Genomic DNA, 18814 nt, shown 5'->3' on the forward strand with positions numbered 1-18814 from the left:
CTCATGTCCTATTAATGTTCTAGCCTGCTTCTCAAATGTTCCCTCTGTTCTGTCTTCACTGCTACAGCTTCATCCTAGCCTCTTGTAATGTTTTGTATTGGAGGACTCGGTGAACAATGATCTCCCCCAAGAAACTTTAAAGACATCTTGTTTTTTTCTCATTTTTGAATTGTACCTACTTTCTCCTCCCACAATATTCCCAGCACAGTGTTTTGCATGTTTGTGAAGTGAAGAAAACAGAGAGACCCTGTGCAATGTGACTGCATGACAATCTATTATTCCACCCTAAAACCTATGAGAGATGTAATTAATAGCAACTGTTTATTTTGTGGTAGGAAAAACAAACCAGACTGCACTTTAGAAATAAAAGCCACTGTTGTCTTTATAAAACACAAGGTTGTGCTGCTGTTGCTTGCTTGAGAAGGGAACTGTACATTACAACTGCTGGGATAATTTCACAATGGACGGGACAGGGTACAGCTCAAAGCAGGACACAAACACAAGTCTCAATGGGAAACAAATGCAAACAAGTACACAGCTGCGGGGCTCCAGGGACATTTCCCCATCCATGCTGGACTTGAGAGGAATAAAAAGTTTAGAAAATAAAGTGAAACCCAGAGTAGTCACACATGCCCACCACATGGCTGCTAAGTGCAACATCATACACCAGTCAGGTTAGACTGTGTGCACAGGAAGTCAATTCATTTTTCCTTATTGCTATGACACCAGAGGACTCAGTGCATTCAGACACATTGTCTTTACTTACACAATTCTTGGAGAGTTTCTGATTTCCCTTTTTAAGGAAGGAAACCACCTTCCTTACATTATTGTTTTGAGCCCATTCTTTCCATTCCCTTTCCTGGGCTATCGTACAGCAGCCAGAGGTTCTAAGTCAGTAGGAGCAGAGTAAGGGGAGAGCACCAACCCAGCCTCTCTCGTGGCTCAGGGAGAAGGCAAGTCCTAGTAAATGGGGAGAAAGAGAAAACCAGAGAATCCCCCTTTCCCAGTCTGCTTAGAAGGCCGAGTATTAGAGTGCCTTGCGTATCCCTGCCATGATCCCTGCCCAAGGAAGGCATAATGAACTACCATCTAAAGCCCAGTAAATTAAAAAGCAAAACCAAACCTTTCCTCCTGACAGGAATTCCCAAAACTGCCTTTTGGCTAGGTAAGAGGTGACTCTTCTACCCTGAAAGGGAAGAAATTCCATCCTCCTTTGTGATGCCTGATGCCAGGTCTACAACACTTAGCAGCCTTGTAGACTTTCTATGGCCCAGCTAAGAAAACTGTGTCCCTGGCATCATTCATAGAATTCTGGTTAAAAAGAAAACTGTTGGAAAGCATTGCTGCTCAGTCACAGAGGACCTATGTTGCAGTTGAGAACTAGATTTTTAGAGCAGTTCCATACTTTGTTCAACTTTAGTCAAAGTCCAAGGATAAGTTCCCAGTAACAGTAGCTCCAGGCTGATCCCAACAGGCTGGCAATAGCACCTCAACCAATAGATCACACTGGACTGAATTCAAAGCAACACTCTTTCACTGCCTTTTCTCCAAACCCCTCCATAGAATGGAGAGGCGCTGAACCTGCCAGAAACCCTACTAATTTTGTCAGACAGGCCTGCTGCTCTGACCTAGTGTAAGCTTGAGGACAGTGCAACCCAGGGCTAACACCACTGGGCATGAGAAACAGGATTTTGGTCTTCTGTAGTCAATGAGCTAAGCCTGACCTTGCCAACTAACAGTGGGATCATTGCAGCCATGCAGAGAATTCATTATCACACAGGCAGCCAGGCAGGCAGGCCAGCCAGCAAGCAAGCTGAGGGAAGAGGGAGAAGGAAAAGGAAGCCAGGGAAGGCGAGAAGAGGAAAGGGAAAGCCGAATAGTTGGGTGGGGTGGAGGCATGGGAGGGAGTGGGGGGAGGAGAAAGAGCTGTCTAAGATGAGGCTGGAATCCTCCCAGAGCTCGGTACAATGCACCACTTACACCAAATCCAAACAAGCTGAGGCTCGGCAACACTGTTTTTAATGTGTGCATACTGCCTTTAAATGAGAGGAACCCACATGGTCAGTAGTTAAGTCTCAAAGAATTATTTAAAATCACAGCAAGATGTGTCACCCAAGTCATTTTTCTCAGTCTTTTTTTTGGAGACATGGTCTTGCTACATAGTGCACACTGGCCTGGAATTCACTGAGTAGCCCAGGTGGACCCTGAACTTGAAAATCTTCTGCTTCAGCCTTAGTGCTGAGATAACAGAATTACAGACATGGGCCATCGTGCCCAGCATTCTCTTGCTTTTATTTCTTGGATGGCACATAAATACCAAAGGACCGAAACTGCTTTTCATTCTAGCTTAAAATCCAACTGGAGAGAGTGAGGCAAAGAAAAAAGGAGAGAACAAAAACTTGTTGCTGGGAGTCGTGACAGCCACCTGTTGTTCCCTATGGGCATCTGCAAATGCTGGTGAATGACTGGACCCTCCTGGAGTACTGCCCTTAATCCAAGCCCCCAAATGTACCCAAGTTGACAGCACACTGTCTGTGAAGAGCTCCCTTCCCAAAGGGTGATGGAACACGAAGTAGACTGTCTATGAAGGCGATGGACAGGGCAGATGGAGTGTTGGCATCACTCTGTTTAGGCACTTGTGTAAGGAATGTAGGCTCTCCAGTGAGCTGCCTCTTCCCAGAGCCCTCCGTTCTGTTCTCCAGCTGGGCCTGTGCCCATGGGGCACTCCATACTGTAGCCAGCAGAAAAGAAGTACAGGAGGAACTACTGAACAGTCCTGGGCTTTTTCCATAAGGAGTATTTGTGCTACCTGTTGGGAAGTTACTGAACAATGTAGCCAGCCATTTCTGAATCTGGACTATTTGCATAGCAAATCTGGGTCTATACATGGGCTCTTGGGGAAAGGTTTTGACTCCATAGGCCAGGGTTCAGACCTTCCTTTCTCCAGCTGGCCTCTAAGCCTGGGCTAGATCTAAAGTTTCATGGCTTCACCACCAGAGTAAGTCAGTCCTAAGCTCAGGCTCCTCAGAAGGGGAACCTGTACACGGAGGTTCAAACTCCCTATCCCAAGCAATAATGCAGGAAGAAAACTGAACAGTCAAGGAAAGAGGGGGCCTTGCTTCAAGGTCAGCAAGGACAAAGCTAGAACCCACTTCTTTTCCAGTCCTGCAAGACAGCTGAACCCAGAACCTCAAGAGAGGGGTGAAAAAAGAAAAGCCCATGCCACCCACTCGCATGCCCTAGTGGGAAACAGGAAAATTTCATTTGTGTAAACAGAAGCAAATGGGAGCAGCAAAATTCCCCAGCCTGCCCCGAGGACGGGCTAGAGTCTTGGTTAGTCAGGGAATTAAAGGACAGTCCAGTCCAGAAGGGGAAGATGCACTTACAGGGAAGAGTGCAGGACAGCGCCATGGAGAGAGGCCATCTCGAGAACAAGGTTTTATCTGCACAGAGGAAGGACAGAGGCTGAACCACACCTTGGGGAGAAAACCACCCCCTACTTAGCCAGGCCAGAACATAAGTCAGGTCCACAGTTCCCTCTTACGGCTCCATGTTTCTGGGATGCAGACTCATCAAGTATGGGAGGGAATTTCCAGATTTTGGCAATAGACTCAAGTTATGGTATAAAAATAACATTTAGTTTTTTTGTTTTCTTATTTTAGTCCTTACGATCTTCTGCTGTAAGACACCCCAGTTAAGAAATATTGAAACTAGAGACTTTACCATCAGGGGGAAAAGAAGCCAAGAATGAGAAATACTATGAGAGTAACTCTAGACCTGGCAGGGTGGTGGTGGGGCCAGGGAAAAGAGGAGGCTACAGGGGAAAGGCCAAGGGCCAGTCACCTCAGCAGCTCGGAGACTTGTCGCGTCTGAAAGTGCAAATGTCAATGGATTTTAACCATCTAGAGGTGGTGATCTTTTTTTAAAAGCTCAATGATTATGGAAGTCAATTCCTTCAAATGAAAATTAGCTGGCATTCTGGCTGGAGGCTTGCTGGCGTTGGGCTATTTCTTCCCTCCCTCCCTACCTCCTCTCCCACCCACACCCCATCCCACAGAGAAAGGTACAAAAGGTTGCAGTTCTGCAGCATTACCGTTACAGGAAGGCACTGGTTACCCACCAGCAGGCGGAAGGAAGACAGGGTCATGTCACCTCAGAGCTAAGTGCCATAGTGCCTTAAGTGTTACGAGGGACTGGATGTCTGTCAGGGAAGAGGCGTATGGGGTAGAGAATGTGGAGAGGAATGATGGGACGGGGTGGCAGCTGGGAGGAGCAACCCAAATCATCAGCATTACAAATCTTCCTACAAAGTGGATTCTGAACCCATGAAAACATCTAGTATCCTAAAATATTGATCTGAGTCTGTTTTCCTTTTTTTCCTTAAACAAATCTAGACCTTTTCTGATTAAGGCTCCTAAAAATTCCTGCCCTCTTCCCACCCACTTTCTCATCTAGAATATATCAAACCCAAACATACCAGCATTTGACCACAGGGCTGCAGAGCTGACCCTAGCAAGCTGTTGAGCATGAGTCTTTAGCACTGTGAGTCACATGAGACAACTGTGTGTATGGTGGGCACTAGTGATGCCCCTTTTGGTCCAAGGGGGTCGAATATGACAAGATGGGGAGAGGGTTGGAGGACAATGAGGTTGCTATCAGTGATTTCTGGCTGGTAGTCTGTCTTGCTGGTCCTCTTCCCACCCTTATACCCCCTCTGTAGATAGAAACAAGGCCTCTTATACTCCTTCCGACCCCACCTCCCTCTGCCTTGCTTCCTCTGGATTTGGGTGGTACAGCTCCCAGGGCTCGGAAAGCTTTCTTCTTCTATCCAGTGAGGTAACAGCGTTCGCCTTCAAGCGAAGTACATGGTGCGTAGAGTATCCTGGTGAACCTGCACAGCTTTGGCCAGGGCCTGGGGGTCTCGCCCATTGCTTTGCCCCGATATGTGGCTCCCCTCTCCACTGAAAAGAAAACATATAAAAAAGTCTTTCCTGGTGAACTGAACTGTGGCTAATCCCTCACCCATGCCTACAGTGCCAAACACCAACTCAGGTTTAGGTAGAGACGCCAAGGGTATCAAGTTAGATAGCATCCACTTCCTTCTATCAACAAAAAGTCCAAAGGGTTGGTCCAAAAAGCTGAAGCACAAAGCAAACATCTAGCCTTTTACCTGTCATGTTCCTTGTCCACCAGGTGGTATCGTGCCCGGAAAGCCACCAAGCGAGCATAGTAGGCAGGTGCTGGGATAGAGACAGAACGTGTGCATCGTACATAAGTGTGGCACAGCTGGTATGTCAAGATCTGGAGTTCATCTGCTGTGAAACGGTTGTCATCCCAAAGGACATAATAATGGGATGGTCGGCTGGTACCCTAGATAAAAAAGATGGTAATTGGCCCCTGATTGGACAGAGTGGATGCCTGCTGACAAAAAATAAAAACAAGCAAACAACAACAAAAAACAAACAAACAAACAAAAACACCTCTAATTAAGAATATGTTTAGGCTGCATGGCCATACCCCACCACCCATAAGAGGAATAATACACAAAATCAAATATTATAAAGCAGCCTACAAGTATACTTGGGGCTAACTAACGGTCAGTTTATATACTCAGCTACAACAAACATATTCTAAATGCAGTAGGAATAACCAATTAATCCTTAACCCAATAAAAACCCCAGGAGATGGCCCATCTACCTGGATGCCTGCATGGCTGCACAGATAGAAGTCGAACTCAAATGGGTGGGTGATGTTGGTGTCCACAGTGGTCCCTGCTGGGATGTTACCACTCTTCCCAATCTGGAGAGACAAACACAACCAAGATCCCAAGGCCTGCCTGGCCTTGACTGGCGCCTTTACTGGATTCTACTCTTACTCTCCCAGAAACCAAGAACAAAGACGTTTATTCTCTGAGGGAACTAAGCCCTGAACTAGTGGGCTTCTAAAGTCAAGTGTTTGAATCCTGGTTTTGCCATTTACTAGTTGTGTGATCCTAGCAAGCCATTTACCCTTTCTTAGGTTAAACGGAGAGATGAATAGTACCTAGACTCCTTCAACAGTGAGTGTGTGGCACATAGGAGAAATTCAATAATGGTAGTTCCCTCTCCCTTCTCTGGGAGCTGGTCTATATAAGAGGTCTAGACCAGGGAGCTAGGAGTAAAGGAAGTATGAGGGAAGGGGGAGAGAAGGAAGAGGGAAGGAGGAGGGACAGAGGAGAGGAGGAGGAGGGAGGGAGGAGGGGAGGAGGAGGGAAGAAGGGAGGAGGAGGGAGAGAGAAGTGGTGGAAGATGGGCCACAAAGCCAGGGGAAACAGCCAGGGAGGACACACAGGGAAAAACTAAATTCCCAGACTGTATTTCAAGGCTTCTCTCTCAAGGTACAGGGGACAGGAAGAGGGCATGGGTGACCTCAGCTTCTTCACTCACCCGCTCATTCTTGTCAGCACAAAAGAGGCGGGTGTGATGGCGCTTCTGCACCACAATATATGTGATCCCAGGCTGGTAGTCTTTTTCCAGTTTGATGCATGCATCTCGAATGGCAAGCAGCTCATAGTGAAGAATCTAGGCACAGGGTGAAGAGGAAGAAAAAGGCACATGGCCCTTTCTTAATTCAAAGGCCTCACTGAACTAAAAACATTCCACTTATATGTGGCTTTTTGCACATGACCTTTATAAGCTGATGCTCAACAATTAAAAATGATAGGTCCTGACAGTACATCTGAAAGCCTTTGCTGGGAACCTTGGCTGGGAACCTTGGCTTCAGGAGAAAGTACCTATCTACTCCTTGCAAAAAGAGACCTTACATTAAGACACAGAACTAGAAAGGTGTGGTAGTGCACACCTTTAATCCCAATGCTCAGGAGAAAGGACAGGAAATCTTTGTTAAGTCAAGGCCAGCCTGGTCTACATAGTGAGTTCCAGGCCTGGCAGAGCGACGTAGTGAGACCATGTCTCAAAAGAAAGGAAAAGGACCACTAAATAGTCTCAGCACTCACTACCTAGGAACACTGAGAACTGTGAGCGGAAACACAAGTCCACAGGTACTTGCTACACTGCTTCTCAGCAGTGCTCTCTGGCCTTTCCCAGCACCAACAACTTTGAAAAAGTAGTCCTCTGACTCCAACAAGAAAATGTACCAGCCACCGGGAGCCATACCTGGGGCAGCTGGCCCTCAGGGACCCCATCTCGGTAGAAGATGATTCGGGTGGGCTTGAAACGGGTGGACTTGTAGAACTGGATGAGCAGCTCACGCACCATATAGGACAAGTCTTCAATGATCTCCTGCCGTGGGCGCTGCACACGCACGGTGGCACAGTATCGGCTGGGGTGTGCATCCATACTGCCTACCACCTAACGACACAGAGAAAGCATCAGACCCCAGAATGTCACCTTCCTTTGCTCTGAAGTAAGGGGTCTGAGGAGGGAGTTCTGAGTAAGAATTCTCCAACTGGATGAGTTCACTCACTACGTTCCTAGAAAACCCAGACATCAGAGACGGTACCTATCTGGCTGCCATGCAAAAGGGAGATGATAGGAGTTAGGAGCCAATAAGCACCAGCTTCAATCTGTTCTGCCAACAATTCTTTTCCAACAACTGATTTACTCTGTGATCAGAATGTTTGCTTTCCTTGTCCTTGCAGGCAAGCACCCATCCTCCCTCGGTCTACAGCCAGCAGAAGGACGTGAGCATCAAGAATGACCTGGAACTCCAGAGCCACACTCACTCAGCTTCATTTTGTATCGCATTTTTTTTTCCTGTCAAATTAAGTGCCCTAGAGACTGAGACTTTAAAAAGTTAAGTGCTCCGGATATCATAGGGAGTGGAGAGACAGCTACTCCACTAGATAGATCAATGGTCAAAGTAAAGTAAAAGAAAGGCCAATCCTGCAATCAGGTAATTCCCTTAAAAGAGGTTTCAAAGAAGAGATACAAAGTCACTTTCTCACCACTCTCAAAACTGGAGCAAAAATGAAAAATGAACACACAGAAAGAACAACTCATGGACAGCTTCTGGCCACAGGCCATGTTCTCATACAGAGTTAGGTTTACAGGGGGTGCATGGAAAGATCAGGGCGTAGGGACTTAGAGTTAAGAAGAATCACTCACTGCTGTGATAGATGGTTTCTTCCCATCCCCAGCTGGGGGATGTGTAACATCTGCTCCCAAGAAAATCACTGGCTGTTGAAAAACAGCGGAGCTGAGCAAGGAGAGAAAACAAAACGGTGAGGAATTGAGTGTTCTCTGACTGCCACCATCCAGTGCCCATTCTAGTCTTCTGTCTCATGTGTCTCTGTCACTCTGACTGGAAAGGCTTCTTGTCTTTTCACCTCTCCCCAGAAGGTCCCCTTGACAGAGCAAGTAAGTGTTCATACCGCTGGTGTGGGACTAGGATATTATTAATGCCACCGAGTTTGACATTGATCTTGAGGCAGAGGTTGGACAGAGTCTGAGGTGAGGTCTTGACCACATTCTTCACCTGCACACACTGTGTTGCCATTCCCAAGAGTGTATCTCCGACACGTTTCACTTCAGCTATGGGAAGAGAGAGAAAACTGATTAGTGCATTTGGCATTTTGCTAAAAGTCTACTATGTCACAGGGTATAAAAAAATAACAGTGGTAAAACAGAGTTGTTAGAATGTATCTATAATACGGGGTAATAACCTAGTCAGGGATGTATAATGATTGAACTAAAATCTGGGAAGGAGGAATTGTTTCAGGGAGAGAGAGAGAGAGAGAGACAGACAGACAGACAGACAGACAGACAGACAGACAGACAGAGACAGACACAGACACAGACACAGACACAGAGACAAAGACAGAGCACATGCATTCCAAGCAGAAAGGAAACATGGAAAAACAGCCTGAGCTAGACAGGATGGTTCACACCTATAACCCTATAACGCCAGCAACTGGGAGATGAAGCAGGAAGAACAGGACTTTAATGGCAGCCTGAGTTAAACCATAAGAGTCTCAAAATAAAGAGCAAGCAGCTGGGCGTGGTGGTGCACACCCTTAATCCCAGCACTTGGGAGGCAGAGGCAGGCAGATTTCTGAGTTCGAGGCCAGCCTGGTCTACAGAGTGAGTTCCAGGACAGCCAGAGCTAAACAGAGAAACCCTGTCTTGAACCCCCCCCCAAAAACAAACAAACAAACAAACAAACAAAAAACAGAGCAAGCAACAGTCTACCTGGAAATAGTAAGGTACTTTTGAGAAATTTAGAGGCAGTTGAGAGACTGGAATGGGCTAAGCAGCACAGTTCGTGTTATCATGCATGAGTGCCTGGGTTCATCCCTTGCACACAGAAGGGCAGCTGAGTTGTCGACATGGAAACAAACGGGTTCAAGAAACTGCTAAGGAACCTGGCTATAGATTCTGTACATAAGGGAAATGAGCTTTTATGGATGATTTTATTAATAATTTTTCAGTCTTGTACAGAGTAATGGGTTGCATTATGGTATTTGTACACGTGCTCCTTGTTTATGGATTACTTCCAAGGCTTTAGTTCTCCTAAGGGAAACAGACCCTACATTCTTTTGAGTTCGAGAGCAGTAAGGGTATCACTAGGCAAACGGGCATGGTAGATGGAAGCTTTTTTTTTTTTTTTTTTGTCAAGTGCAAAATGTGTGCAGTAGTGAAGTATAAGTAGTAATTAAAGACATGCTCTTGATGGGGTCACGTTTTAGCAACTCCTAGGATGGGGAGCTGAAAAGCCCACAGCCAGGCTGGATCTGAACCTGGAAGAAAAGCCAATATTTGCAGAACAAGCTAAAGAAGACAAGTCTGCAAAGGAGGGATGCTCAGGAGACAGAACGAGGAAGAAGCCAAGACAGTGGTATTATGAACACCAAAGGGAAAGAAGAAAGAAACAATTAACAAAGCCAAATATAGCTGAGAGATCAGGTGAAATGAGAATAATAAATATTCACTTATTTAGTGATATTGAAAAACAAAAAGTCAGTGTGTAGAAACGAAACTATTTTAGCAATACCCAATACAAAAATGATGTAAGATCAAAGAAGAGTTTGGTATTTTTTCAATGGAGCATATTTAAAAGGCTAAAGAAATCCTTGTAACTGAGAAGTTACTTGCAAGTCTGTTCTTTGGAAATCAACATTCAGAAAAGTCAGACAAAATATCTTTTTGAAGACAGTAGAGACATGCTAACCAAAACTCAGGGGACTAGAACATCAGAGAAGGGGAAATCCCACAGCCATGAGCTATCTGCTGTAGATAATGGTGCCCACGTCCACTGGCTGATTCCAGGAGTATGCAGAGGGCTGAGATTCCAGCCTCTCAAACAGCTGTGGACAACTGCCAGGGAACAGCAAAGCAATAGAATGTTTGCTCCCTTTACGGATAGACTGCCAAATGTGAAACGTGCAAAAATAAATAAATAAAGCATTAAAATGGTATCTTTAAGATGGACATGGTGATATAATATATATAAAATATATCACATACTCAGAAGGCTAAGGCAAGTGAATTGCCAAGGCAGGGGGTCTCAAAAAAACAAAACAAAGAAAAGAGGAAAAAAGAAAGAGCAAGCCACAGAACAGAGATGGTGTATGTGATACAAATGGATATTCAATATAGAAATTATAAAGAATGCCTATAAATCAGTAAGTAAAGGGCAGTTAAATAAATAAAAAGTGTTTGTGTGAATAAACAAACACTTTACAACACATAAAAGACAGAAACATCTAGAGCTATTGACAACTGATGGTGGAGTAAAGTCTGATACACTTAAAACCCATTCCTCGACCTAGCTCTACACAAACAGACACAAGTGCTCAAAGGATACACATGACCATTATTCATAACAGCTAGAAACTAGGAACAATCCATATAATCTCAACTGTGGAATGAAACGAATCATAAAGTACCTTATGTTCACACAATGGAAATGTAAGTAATTACAGCTATATATAATATGGAAAAATATTACAAACAGAATGTTAAACAAAAGAAACCAGACACATTTTAAAAACACATATATTATAATTCCATTTGTATTAAGTCAAAAAATAGGCAAAATTAATCCACAGTGTTTGAGATGAGAACCAGAGTCCCCAACTGAGGGAGGGGTTATACTGAGGGACTCCAGGGATAGCAATGTTCTACTAGGTACACTTGTTACAATGTCGTGATACTTGTGAGGAAAAAAAAATTAGGCTGAACACTTAAGATTTATTTATAGGGCTGAAGAGACAGCTGGGCAGTTAAAAGCACTATTTCTAATATTTTTAGCTCCCTTTTTCTCTAGTAGATTGATACTATTAGCTTTTTTTAAAAAACTATAATTTTATTGCTATAAACCTTATAGAATTTTTAAGTCTTTAAATTTTTTTTTTAAACTTAAACTCTATTCATGGGTGTTTGTCTACATGTATTTCTGAATACCACGTGCATGCCTGATGTCCAGGGAAGCCAGAACGAGATGTCAGATCGCCTAGAACTAGAGTTACAGATGGTTTAAGCTGCCATGTGGGTGCTGGGAATCAAACTCAGGTCCTCTGGAAGAGCAGTCTAATAGAGAGAAAAAGGAGCTAAAAATATTAGAAAAAGGACATGCGTAGGACTGATTCAAAGTGATACCCAATGTCTTTTCCAAACCCACAATGTCAACAAGAGCCTGAGTGAGCACCCCAGGGACAGTGGCATTTTTACCCACACCCCAGGAGGGAGGTGAAAAACCATCCTTTTCTTTCATCCAAGGGGGACATGAGTTATAGCCAACTTCCCTCTGTAAGGAATTATAATCAAGCAGCCAGGTGGTGGTAGTGCCAGCCTTTAATCCCAGACTGGCGACGGCTCAGGAGGGTGTGTGGCGGAAAGTGCTTTCACAAAGTCTGACGACTCAGTCCTATCCCCAGAACTCATTCATCAAATAAAACAACCTATTCCTCAAGTTATACTACAGCACAACTGCATGTGTACACACGCATGCGGGCACACACACAGAGTGAGTGGTGAGTGAGTAAATAAATAAATGTTTTAAAAGTTCCTTGAGAAGAAAGATTAGAAGAGATAACCGAGGCACCTGCAGAAGGGAGAGAGGACAAATAGGCGCTGCCGAGACCTCGACGACTGGTTTCTGATTATAGTGCCATATCATAGTAATGGGCGATGGCCAAGGCAACCAGAATAAGTGAAAGACAGACAGACAGAAGAGGACAGAAAATCTTAGACTACCAAGTATCCCTGGTAATGACAAACACAAAGTGAAAGGAGAACTGTGTCTGGAAGTCAAAGGAAGAAGGGAACTGAAGCAGGTCCTCAGCTGGAGTTGGTGAAGGAGAAAAGTAAGCAAGATAGATGGAGACAGGCTAAGGCTAAGTGTGCATACAGAATATGAAAACAATTATTTCAAAAGAAGAAAAACAATAGAAAAAAATGCTCAGAGACATTGCAAAATGGTTGCGGTGGGCTTTAGAACAGTTCATCAGCAGATGCTCAAAGGCACCAGGACTCAAAGGCACCAGGACTGGCTGGGAACAAAAGCCGAGCAGGGAAGCAAAGGGCCAGCACAGTCTCTGAGGCAGGCAGGAGGAGAAGGGAGGACAACTGAAGAAGAGACTTAGAGCCATTCATAAAATAAAAAAAAGGAAATGGGGAAATGTTGCAAAAAAGTCCATGCTTCTTAGCAGAATCACCTCAGCTTGAGCTCATAACGTCCTAATAAATAACACAGTTCCAAACGACAGCCATTGGCCTGACCCTTCTCTGTATCCAGCTACCTCAGCCTGCCAGAAAGATGCTGTCATGGGGCATCCTGGGAAATGTGATGGCATGTGAGCAGGTAAGCAAAGCTGAAGGACTCAATAGCTCACACAGAATATTCCCCTGATTTAAGAACATAAAACAACAAACAAACAAACCACTGACATTAATGGCCATCTCTGGGGAAAGCCAGATCTCCCCACTGACTCCACCCTAGAGGTCCTGAGAGGGCTACTGTGAACTGGATCCTATCATTATTATCACTGCCCCAGGAGAACTGTACCATACACTGGTGTCTTCCCGGGCAGGATGACGATAATGAGCTGCAGTCCTGAGTAGGTGTTCTTTAGATGCCGGAACATGGGCTCCACGCTGTCTGCCCCCTGTGCGTATTTGCAGAAGCATGGCTGACCCTGGATGGGCATCCCTGCATCCTTGGAAATCTTCCGAAGCTGGTCTGTGAAGTTCCTGTAGCACAAACATGGTCATGGTAAGATGTAAGAAATCCCACTCCATCTGATGAACCTAATGCCTCCATCTTGGGAGATTCTAACATGCAGGACCCAACCATAGCTGCTGTAAAAAGTACATTTACAGTAGAGTTAAAACAAGGCAGTTTGCTCAACTAAAGAGAATGAACCCAAGGGAACTGAAGATTCTAGTCATGGGGCTTGCAGGACGTCTTGGTGAAGAGAGAGCCTAGACACAGCAAGCCCCATGCCTAGACTGAGACCTGTGTCCATTACACGCCCAGAGGGAAAAACAGACACATGTGTAAGTGGACAGATTTTGTGCCCAAAGTAAATGAGGGTCTGCCAGTGGAGAAAGCAGAGGTGCTCAAGGAAAAGTCCAACTCCTGCTTCCCCACCGGCTCACTAAGGAAAAGAGCCAATTATTAAGCATACTTCATTCCTCTGACTTTAGGTTTACTCTGAGAAAAGCAAGAGTGGTGAAGAGGGACATAATACAGAAAAAAAAATAATGAAGCTACCATAAGTATACAAAAATGTGTGACAATTTAATTTGTAAAAATCTTATTACTTAAGATACTTATTACTTATTACTTGTACAGTGCTGGCTAACTTTTCATCAGCTTAACAAAAAGCTAGAGCCATCTAACAGAAGGGATGCTCAGCTGAGAAACTGCCTCCTTAAGACATCTGCAGAAGGCCAGGCGTGGTGGCACACGCCTTTAATCCCAGCACTCGGGAGGCAGAGGCAGGCGGATTTCTGAGTTTGAAGCCAGCCTGGTCTACAGAGTGAGTTCCAGGACAGCCAGGGCTACACAGAGAAACCCTGTCTCGAAAAACAAACAAACAAACAAACAAAAAAAGAGTCATCTGCAGAAAACTTTAAGGCATTTTCTCAATCAGTGATTGAAGGTCCTAGGCCAAGTGGGTGGTGCTACCCTCAGGCAGTGTGATCCTCTGGTGCATAAGAAAGCAGGCTGAGCAAGCCAGGAAGCAGCGCTCCCCCAAGTTTTCTCCTTCAGTTCCTGCCTCCAGGCTCCTGTCATGAATTCCTGCCCTGACTTCCCTCAGTGATGACTGTAAGAAAATAGACCCTTTCCTTCCCTAGTTGTTTGTGGTCATGGTGTTTTATCACAGCAAGTGAAACCCAAGACTATTATTTTGGTTTTAGAGACACTATGTAGGCCTGGAGGGCCTGGAAACCACTGTATGCCGCCCCAAATGGCCTCAAAGAGGAGGCAGTTTTGGCATTTTGAGTGCTGAGGTTACAGGTATGAGACATCATGGCAGTCTAACTATATTATTAAAAAAAAAATTGTTAAACAAAACTAATAAATAACATCCAAAAACTAGAACCTGCAGGTCTCAAGGCATGCACACACTAGTAAGCCCAACATTGGGAGACTGAGCCAGGGCCACCACGAGTTTAAGGCTAGCCTGAGAGATACAAGTTGACACTCCATCCCAAAAATACTTGCTCAAAAAATTAAATAAAAACAAACACAGAAATGAGTGAATTAATACTCACTGCCAGCTAACTATGGCCTCCTATAAATAGGTGATGGGGCTTTGATGGACGGCTAAAGATATTTCTCCCTTAACTCTGTTTCATATGCAGCTGTAGCTACCAAACACCAATCAAATTTTGTTTTACCAGATTTTATTACTTGAAGAAATGGGTACTCCTCCCTTCCCTCCACTACCACAGTATGGCTGGAATACTATGCTGCTAGGAACGAAAATGTATTGAGATATCTAGAATGTGCAAGGCCGTATTCTAACAGACACACAAACGCTGATAAAGACAGACAAAAAATTAATAGGATTGAATTTGTTCATCCATCACTGACAAACTTCTCCATCACCACAGTAGCCTCCATCTCTCCCTGTATTCTTTGTGAAAAGGTGGCTTTCTCTATGATCTGACTCCTATGTCCTCCTCTATACTTCGGAGTATTTGCTCCATTTACTTTCCAATTTTTCTAAGTTCTATTTCCAATTTCTACTTTCTAGACACAGTTCCTACAAAGTCTCCTCTACAGGCATGGCTGAAAACTCAGGAATCCTTATCTTTGATCCAGACCCATGCATTAAAATAGTTAACACTCCTACAGATACACTAGCCACTTTTTAAAAAATCCCCTATATGTATCAGCCACTAAGAAAAAAAAGGTGCCTGATGCATTGAACTCCTTCAAACTTGAGAGAATAGGTTTATCAGTTCCTGGTAAACTCCAAAGGCCAAAGCTATAGGTAATTCAAACAAAAACAAAGCCAGCACCAAAACCAACAACACCCCCACCCCCACCCAACCCTCCACCACCCACCCCACTCCCGCCAAAGAACAAACAAAGTAGACCAGGGCAGGGCAGGACAAAGGAGGAGGAGAAGATCAGCCCATCAATGAGGTGACTGCTGCTGGACAGTCAAGAGCTGGGAGCCCCTCCAGGACTCTTAGGGACCATCCACACAAGGCCAGACCAGACACAACAGCCTAGACTGAATCTAAAGAATCCAGAAAAGGAGACCAAAGGACAAACAAGGAAACAAGGAATTACAGCTATGAGGGTGGTGGCTAGCTGCATGCCGGTATAAGAGAAGGGAGGGCTCGGGCCTTGAGCGCCTGGATTCAGCATTGCTGATAGAAGTAATTCTTATAAAGACGTCAAAGGCACAAAACTCCATTACCTTTGTCAAAACCAAACCTCTAACTTCCTCATTACAGAATACAACAGAGAATACAATAATGATCACAGCCACAGAACCCCCACTTAAAAAGACAGCAGAAACTGAACCACTATCTTTTATGTGTATGCACTTTTTGGTTTTATAATCAATAAAACTTTAAAAGAATAAAGAGTACAGGAAAAGTGTCAAGTGACTTTTCTACTAATTTATTTGACCACCCGGGTTGTTACTTCTTTAATCTGTATCATTAAGCTACTTTGCTTCCTTGCTGCCACCTCCACCCAGGCTCTCAGTGATGATGAGTGGCCTAAGTTCATGTGCACCTACAGCATCAATCAGATCACTTGAATCTGACTTAACTATGCTGCTGACCACAGCTCAAAGGACCAGCTGCTGGAGCTTTACAGAAACACTCTCTCTCTCTCTCTCTCTCTCTCTCTCTCTCTCTCTCTCACACACACACACACACACACACACACACACACACACAATATAAGTTTTGAAGCTCAGATCTGCTTTTTTCTGTATACTTTGGACAAGTTATTTAACCGCTTTCAGCCTCAGTCTCCTAAAATATTACCACATATGGTAGTTTGAATGAGAATGGCCCCCATAGGCTCATAGATCTGAACGCTTGATCTCCAGTTGGTAAAGCTATCTGGGAAGGAGTAGAAGGGTAGCCTTGAAGGACAAGGGTGTCTCTGGAGGTGGGCTCTGAGGTTTCTAAAGACCACTACATTCTCAGTGTCTCCCTGTCTCATGCATGTGGACCGGATGTGAGCTCGCAGCTACTGCTTCACGCCTGCCTACCTGCTGCCCCACTGTGGTCATGATGGTCACGGACTCACCATCTGGAACTCTAAAGCCCAATAAACCTTTTATTTTATTAGTTGCCTTGGTTGTGGTGTTTCATCACAGCTATAGAAAAGCAACTAAAATACCACCTACTTACTATCAAGATGAAAGAAAGTACATTAGTCACTTACATGTAATGTTAGCATAAATGTTATAGTTATTACCACTGCTATTTATTACCAATTATGACAATTAGAACAATAAAATGACTCAGGCCTGCCTTAGGAGAGTCATACCCTAAAATTCATCTCTGAAATACCTATGGCTCCTGAACTCATCTGACCACATACAGACAGAAAAGAATAGGCAGACACGTAAGTCAGAAATGACAATGTAGAAGAGTTAGAAGAGGAAAGGCAGATCTCGGGTCAGTTCTGGCACCTGGAGGTTGCTCTGGGACCCTTGCCACTCACCCAACCCCAACCCAACCCTCTACCGTCCTTACTTGAGCACCTCTTCCCGACACTGTTTCTGGGGTGCGAAGCAGGCGATGGCCCAGACTTTGATCTCAATCCCATTGTAGAACTGTTTCCCGCGCATGTCCCAGACACCTTGGTTGGGTGTAGCAATGGCCCGGTTCTAGGGATAGGCAGAGGGGGCGCCCAGGTGAGCCTCAGTAGAGCCATGTGAGGAGGGAACAAACACCCCTGAGCTGTGCAGCCCAACTACCCCCATATACCCCAGAGACTTTGTCTGGCCCTGACCCTGCTCACCCGGCCGCCATACTGCAAGATGGGCGCCGGCAGCACACGTCCTGTCACCTCCGTCATGTCATCCTTCACTTTGATTCCAAATTCCTGGATGTAGGGATCCAGGTTGTAGCTGGCATTCTTCATCTGCAGGGCAAAAGAAGGAGCTCTCATCAGACCAGCAGCTTGGCAATACTGCTCTTGTTCTGGGTCCCAAAGAGAGAGCCCAGAAGAGAAAAATAGCCCTTCAAAGGGGGTGGGAGAACTTAGAAGATGACGGGAGGGAAAGTGGAAATGGGAGTTGTTATAAAGGAGGGAAAAGGAGAAAGAAGTAGCTAAAGGCCCAAGAAGCAAGACAGCCCTGCAAAGTCTGAGAAAATAAAACTAGACTTGGGTTTTTCTGAAGGAAGGTCTTACTAGACTGACCATTAAAGCATCTATGCTACTAAGGGCCCCGAAGGCTCAGTGAACAGCACACACTGTTCAGCAGTCCTACTGACCAGGCGGCTGATCTCCTCCTGTCTGTCTGGGGCGGACCTAGCTGTAGCCTTTATCATGGTTGAAGTCTGGTTGTCAGTCAGCTTCTTAATGCACCGCTGCCCAGCCACAATGTTACAGACCTGAGGAAACGAGACAGACAAATAGTTATGGCCTGAATACAGCCTATGCCTCGACAGTATCTTAGCTATCAACTACGGGGAAAGAATTACAGAACCCTCTCTATAAAAATACACTGTGACCAAAAGTTTGGAAACCAGGGTGGATCTATGATCAGGTCTCATATGTTAAATGAGAATAATTACAATCCTATAGGGTGTCTAGAGATTAAACGCTGCACTTAAAGAACTGAGCAGAGTTCTGGAACACTGCACTCAGTAAATTACAGCACACATTATTATTTACCCAAGGACTAAGTACATAGATCTGTTGAATATTAAAATCCCAGTATACTATAAGCACATCAGACTCCCATGCAGCTCTCCAATGGTAGCAGGGAGTTAGCTGTTCCATCTGCAACCAACTGAGAGGTACAGAGATGGCTAAAAATTCTTGAGCCCCGAGGTATCAAAGTACACAAATCACTATTTCCTTTTGTCTTCTGTGTGTGTTGGGGAGGACAGGCATATATGGTGGTATGTTCAGAGACTGAACTCAGGGCCTTGTGCAGCCTAGGCAAGCAATCTACCAACTGAGCACTGTCTCCAGCCACAGAAATCACTATTTCTATTGGTTGGCAGTGTTGTTAGTATGATGAACATCCTGCTACTTGGCTCCTGTCCTGCGCTCAAGATGAAGATCAAAAATAATGCCTAGTGACAACTAAGACCTTGGCTTCTAATCAGGACACAGGGACAGGAATGCTTAAAACAGAGGGGAAAGCCAATTGCTT

General features: G+C 44.8%; 1 protein-coding gene across 3 annotated transcripts in view; it reads right to left on the minus strand.

Moving 5' to 3' along the window:
- Window positions 1-356: 356 nt before the first annotated feature.
- LOC110323159 (argonaute RISC component 1) overlaps window positions 357-18814 on the minus strand; it is a 31917-nt gene continuing 13459 nt past the window's right edge. For 2 of the 3 annotated variants that reach the window (XM_021200287.2, XM_021200288.2), the window contains exons 9-19: window positions 17925-18044; window positions 17449-17571; window positions 17181-17314; window positions 13006-13190; window positions 8372-8531; window positions 8106-8196; window positions 7155-7349; window positions 6426-6560; window positions 5698-5799; window positions 5171-5370; window positions 357-4961 (exon numbers count right to left, since the gene is read on the minus strand). In XM_021200287.2, coding sequence (XP_021055946.1) covers window positions 4853-4961; window positions 5171-5370; window positions 5698-5799; window positions 6426-6560; window positions 7155-7349; window positions 8106-8196; window positions 8372-8531; window positions 13006-13190; window positions 17181-17314; window positions 17449-17571; window positions 17925-18044 — 1554 coding nt within the window. In that variant the 3' untranslated portion in view covers window positions 357-4852. Of the gene's footprint in view, window positions 4962-5170; window positions 5371-5697; window positions 5800-6425; window positions 6561-7154; window positions 7350-8105; window positions 8197-8371; window positions 8532-13005; window positions 13191-17180; window positions 17315-17439; window positions 17572-17924; window positions 18045-18814 lie in introns of all 3 variants that reach the window. The other variant, XM_029539502.1, reaches the window with a different exon arrangement.

This window comes from Mus pahari, chromosome 6, assembly GCF_900095145.1.
Source record: "Mus pahari chromosome 6, PAHARI_EIJ_v1.1, whole genome shotgun sequence".
NCBI classification, from domain to species: Eukaryota; Metazoa; Chordata; class Mammalia; order Rodentia; family Muridae; genus Mus; species Mus pahari.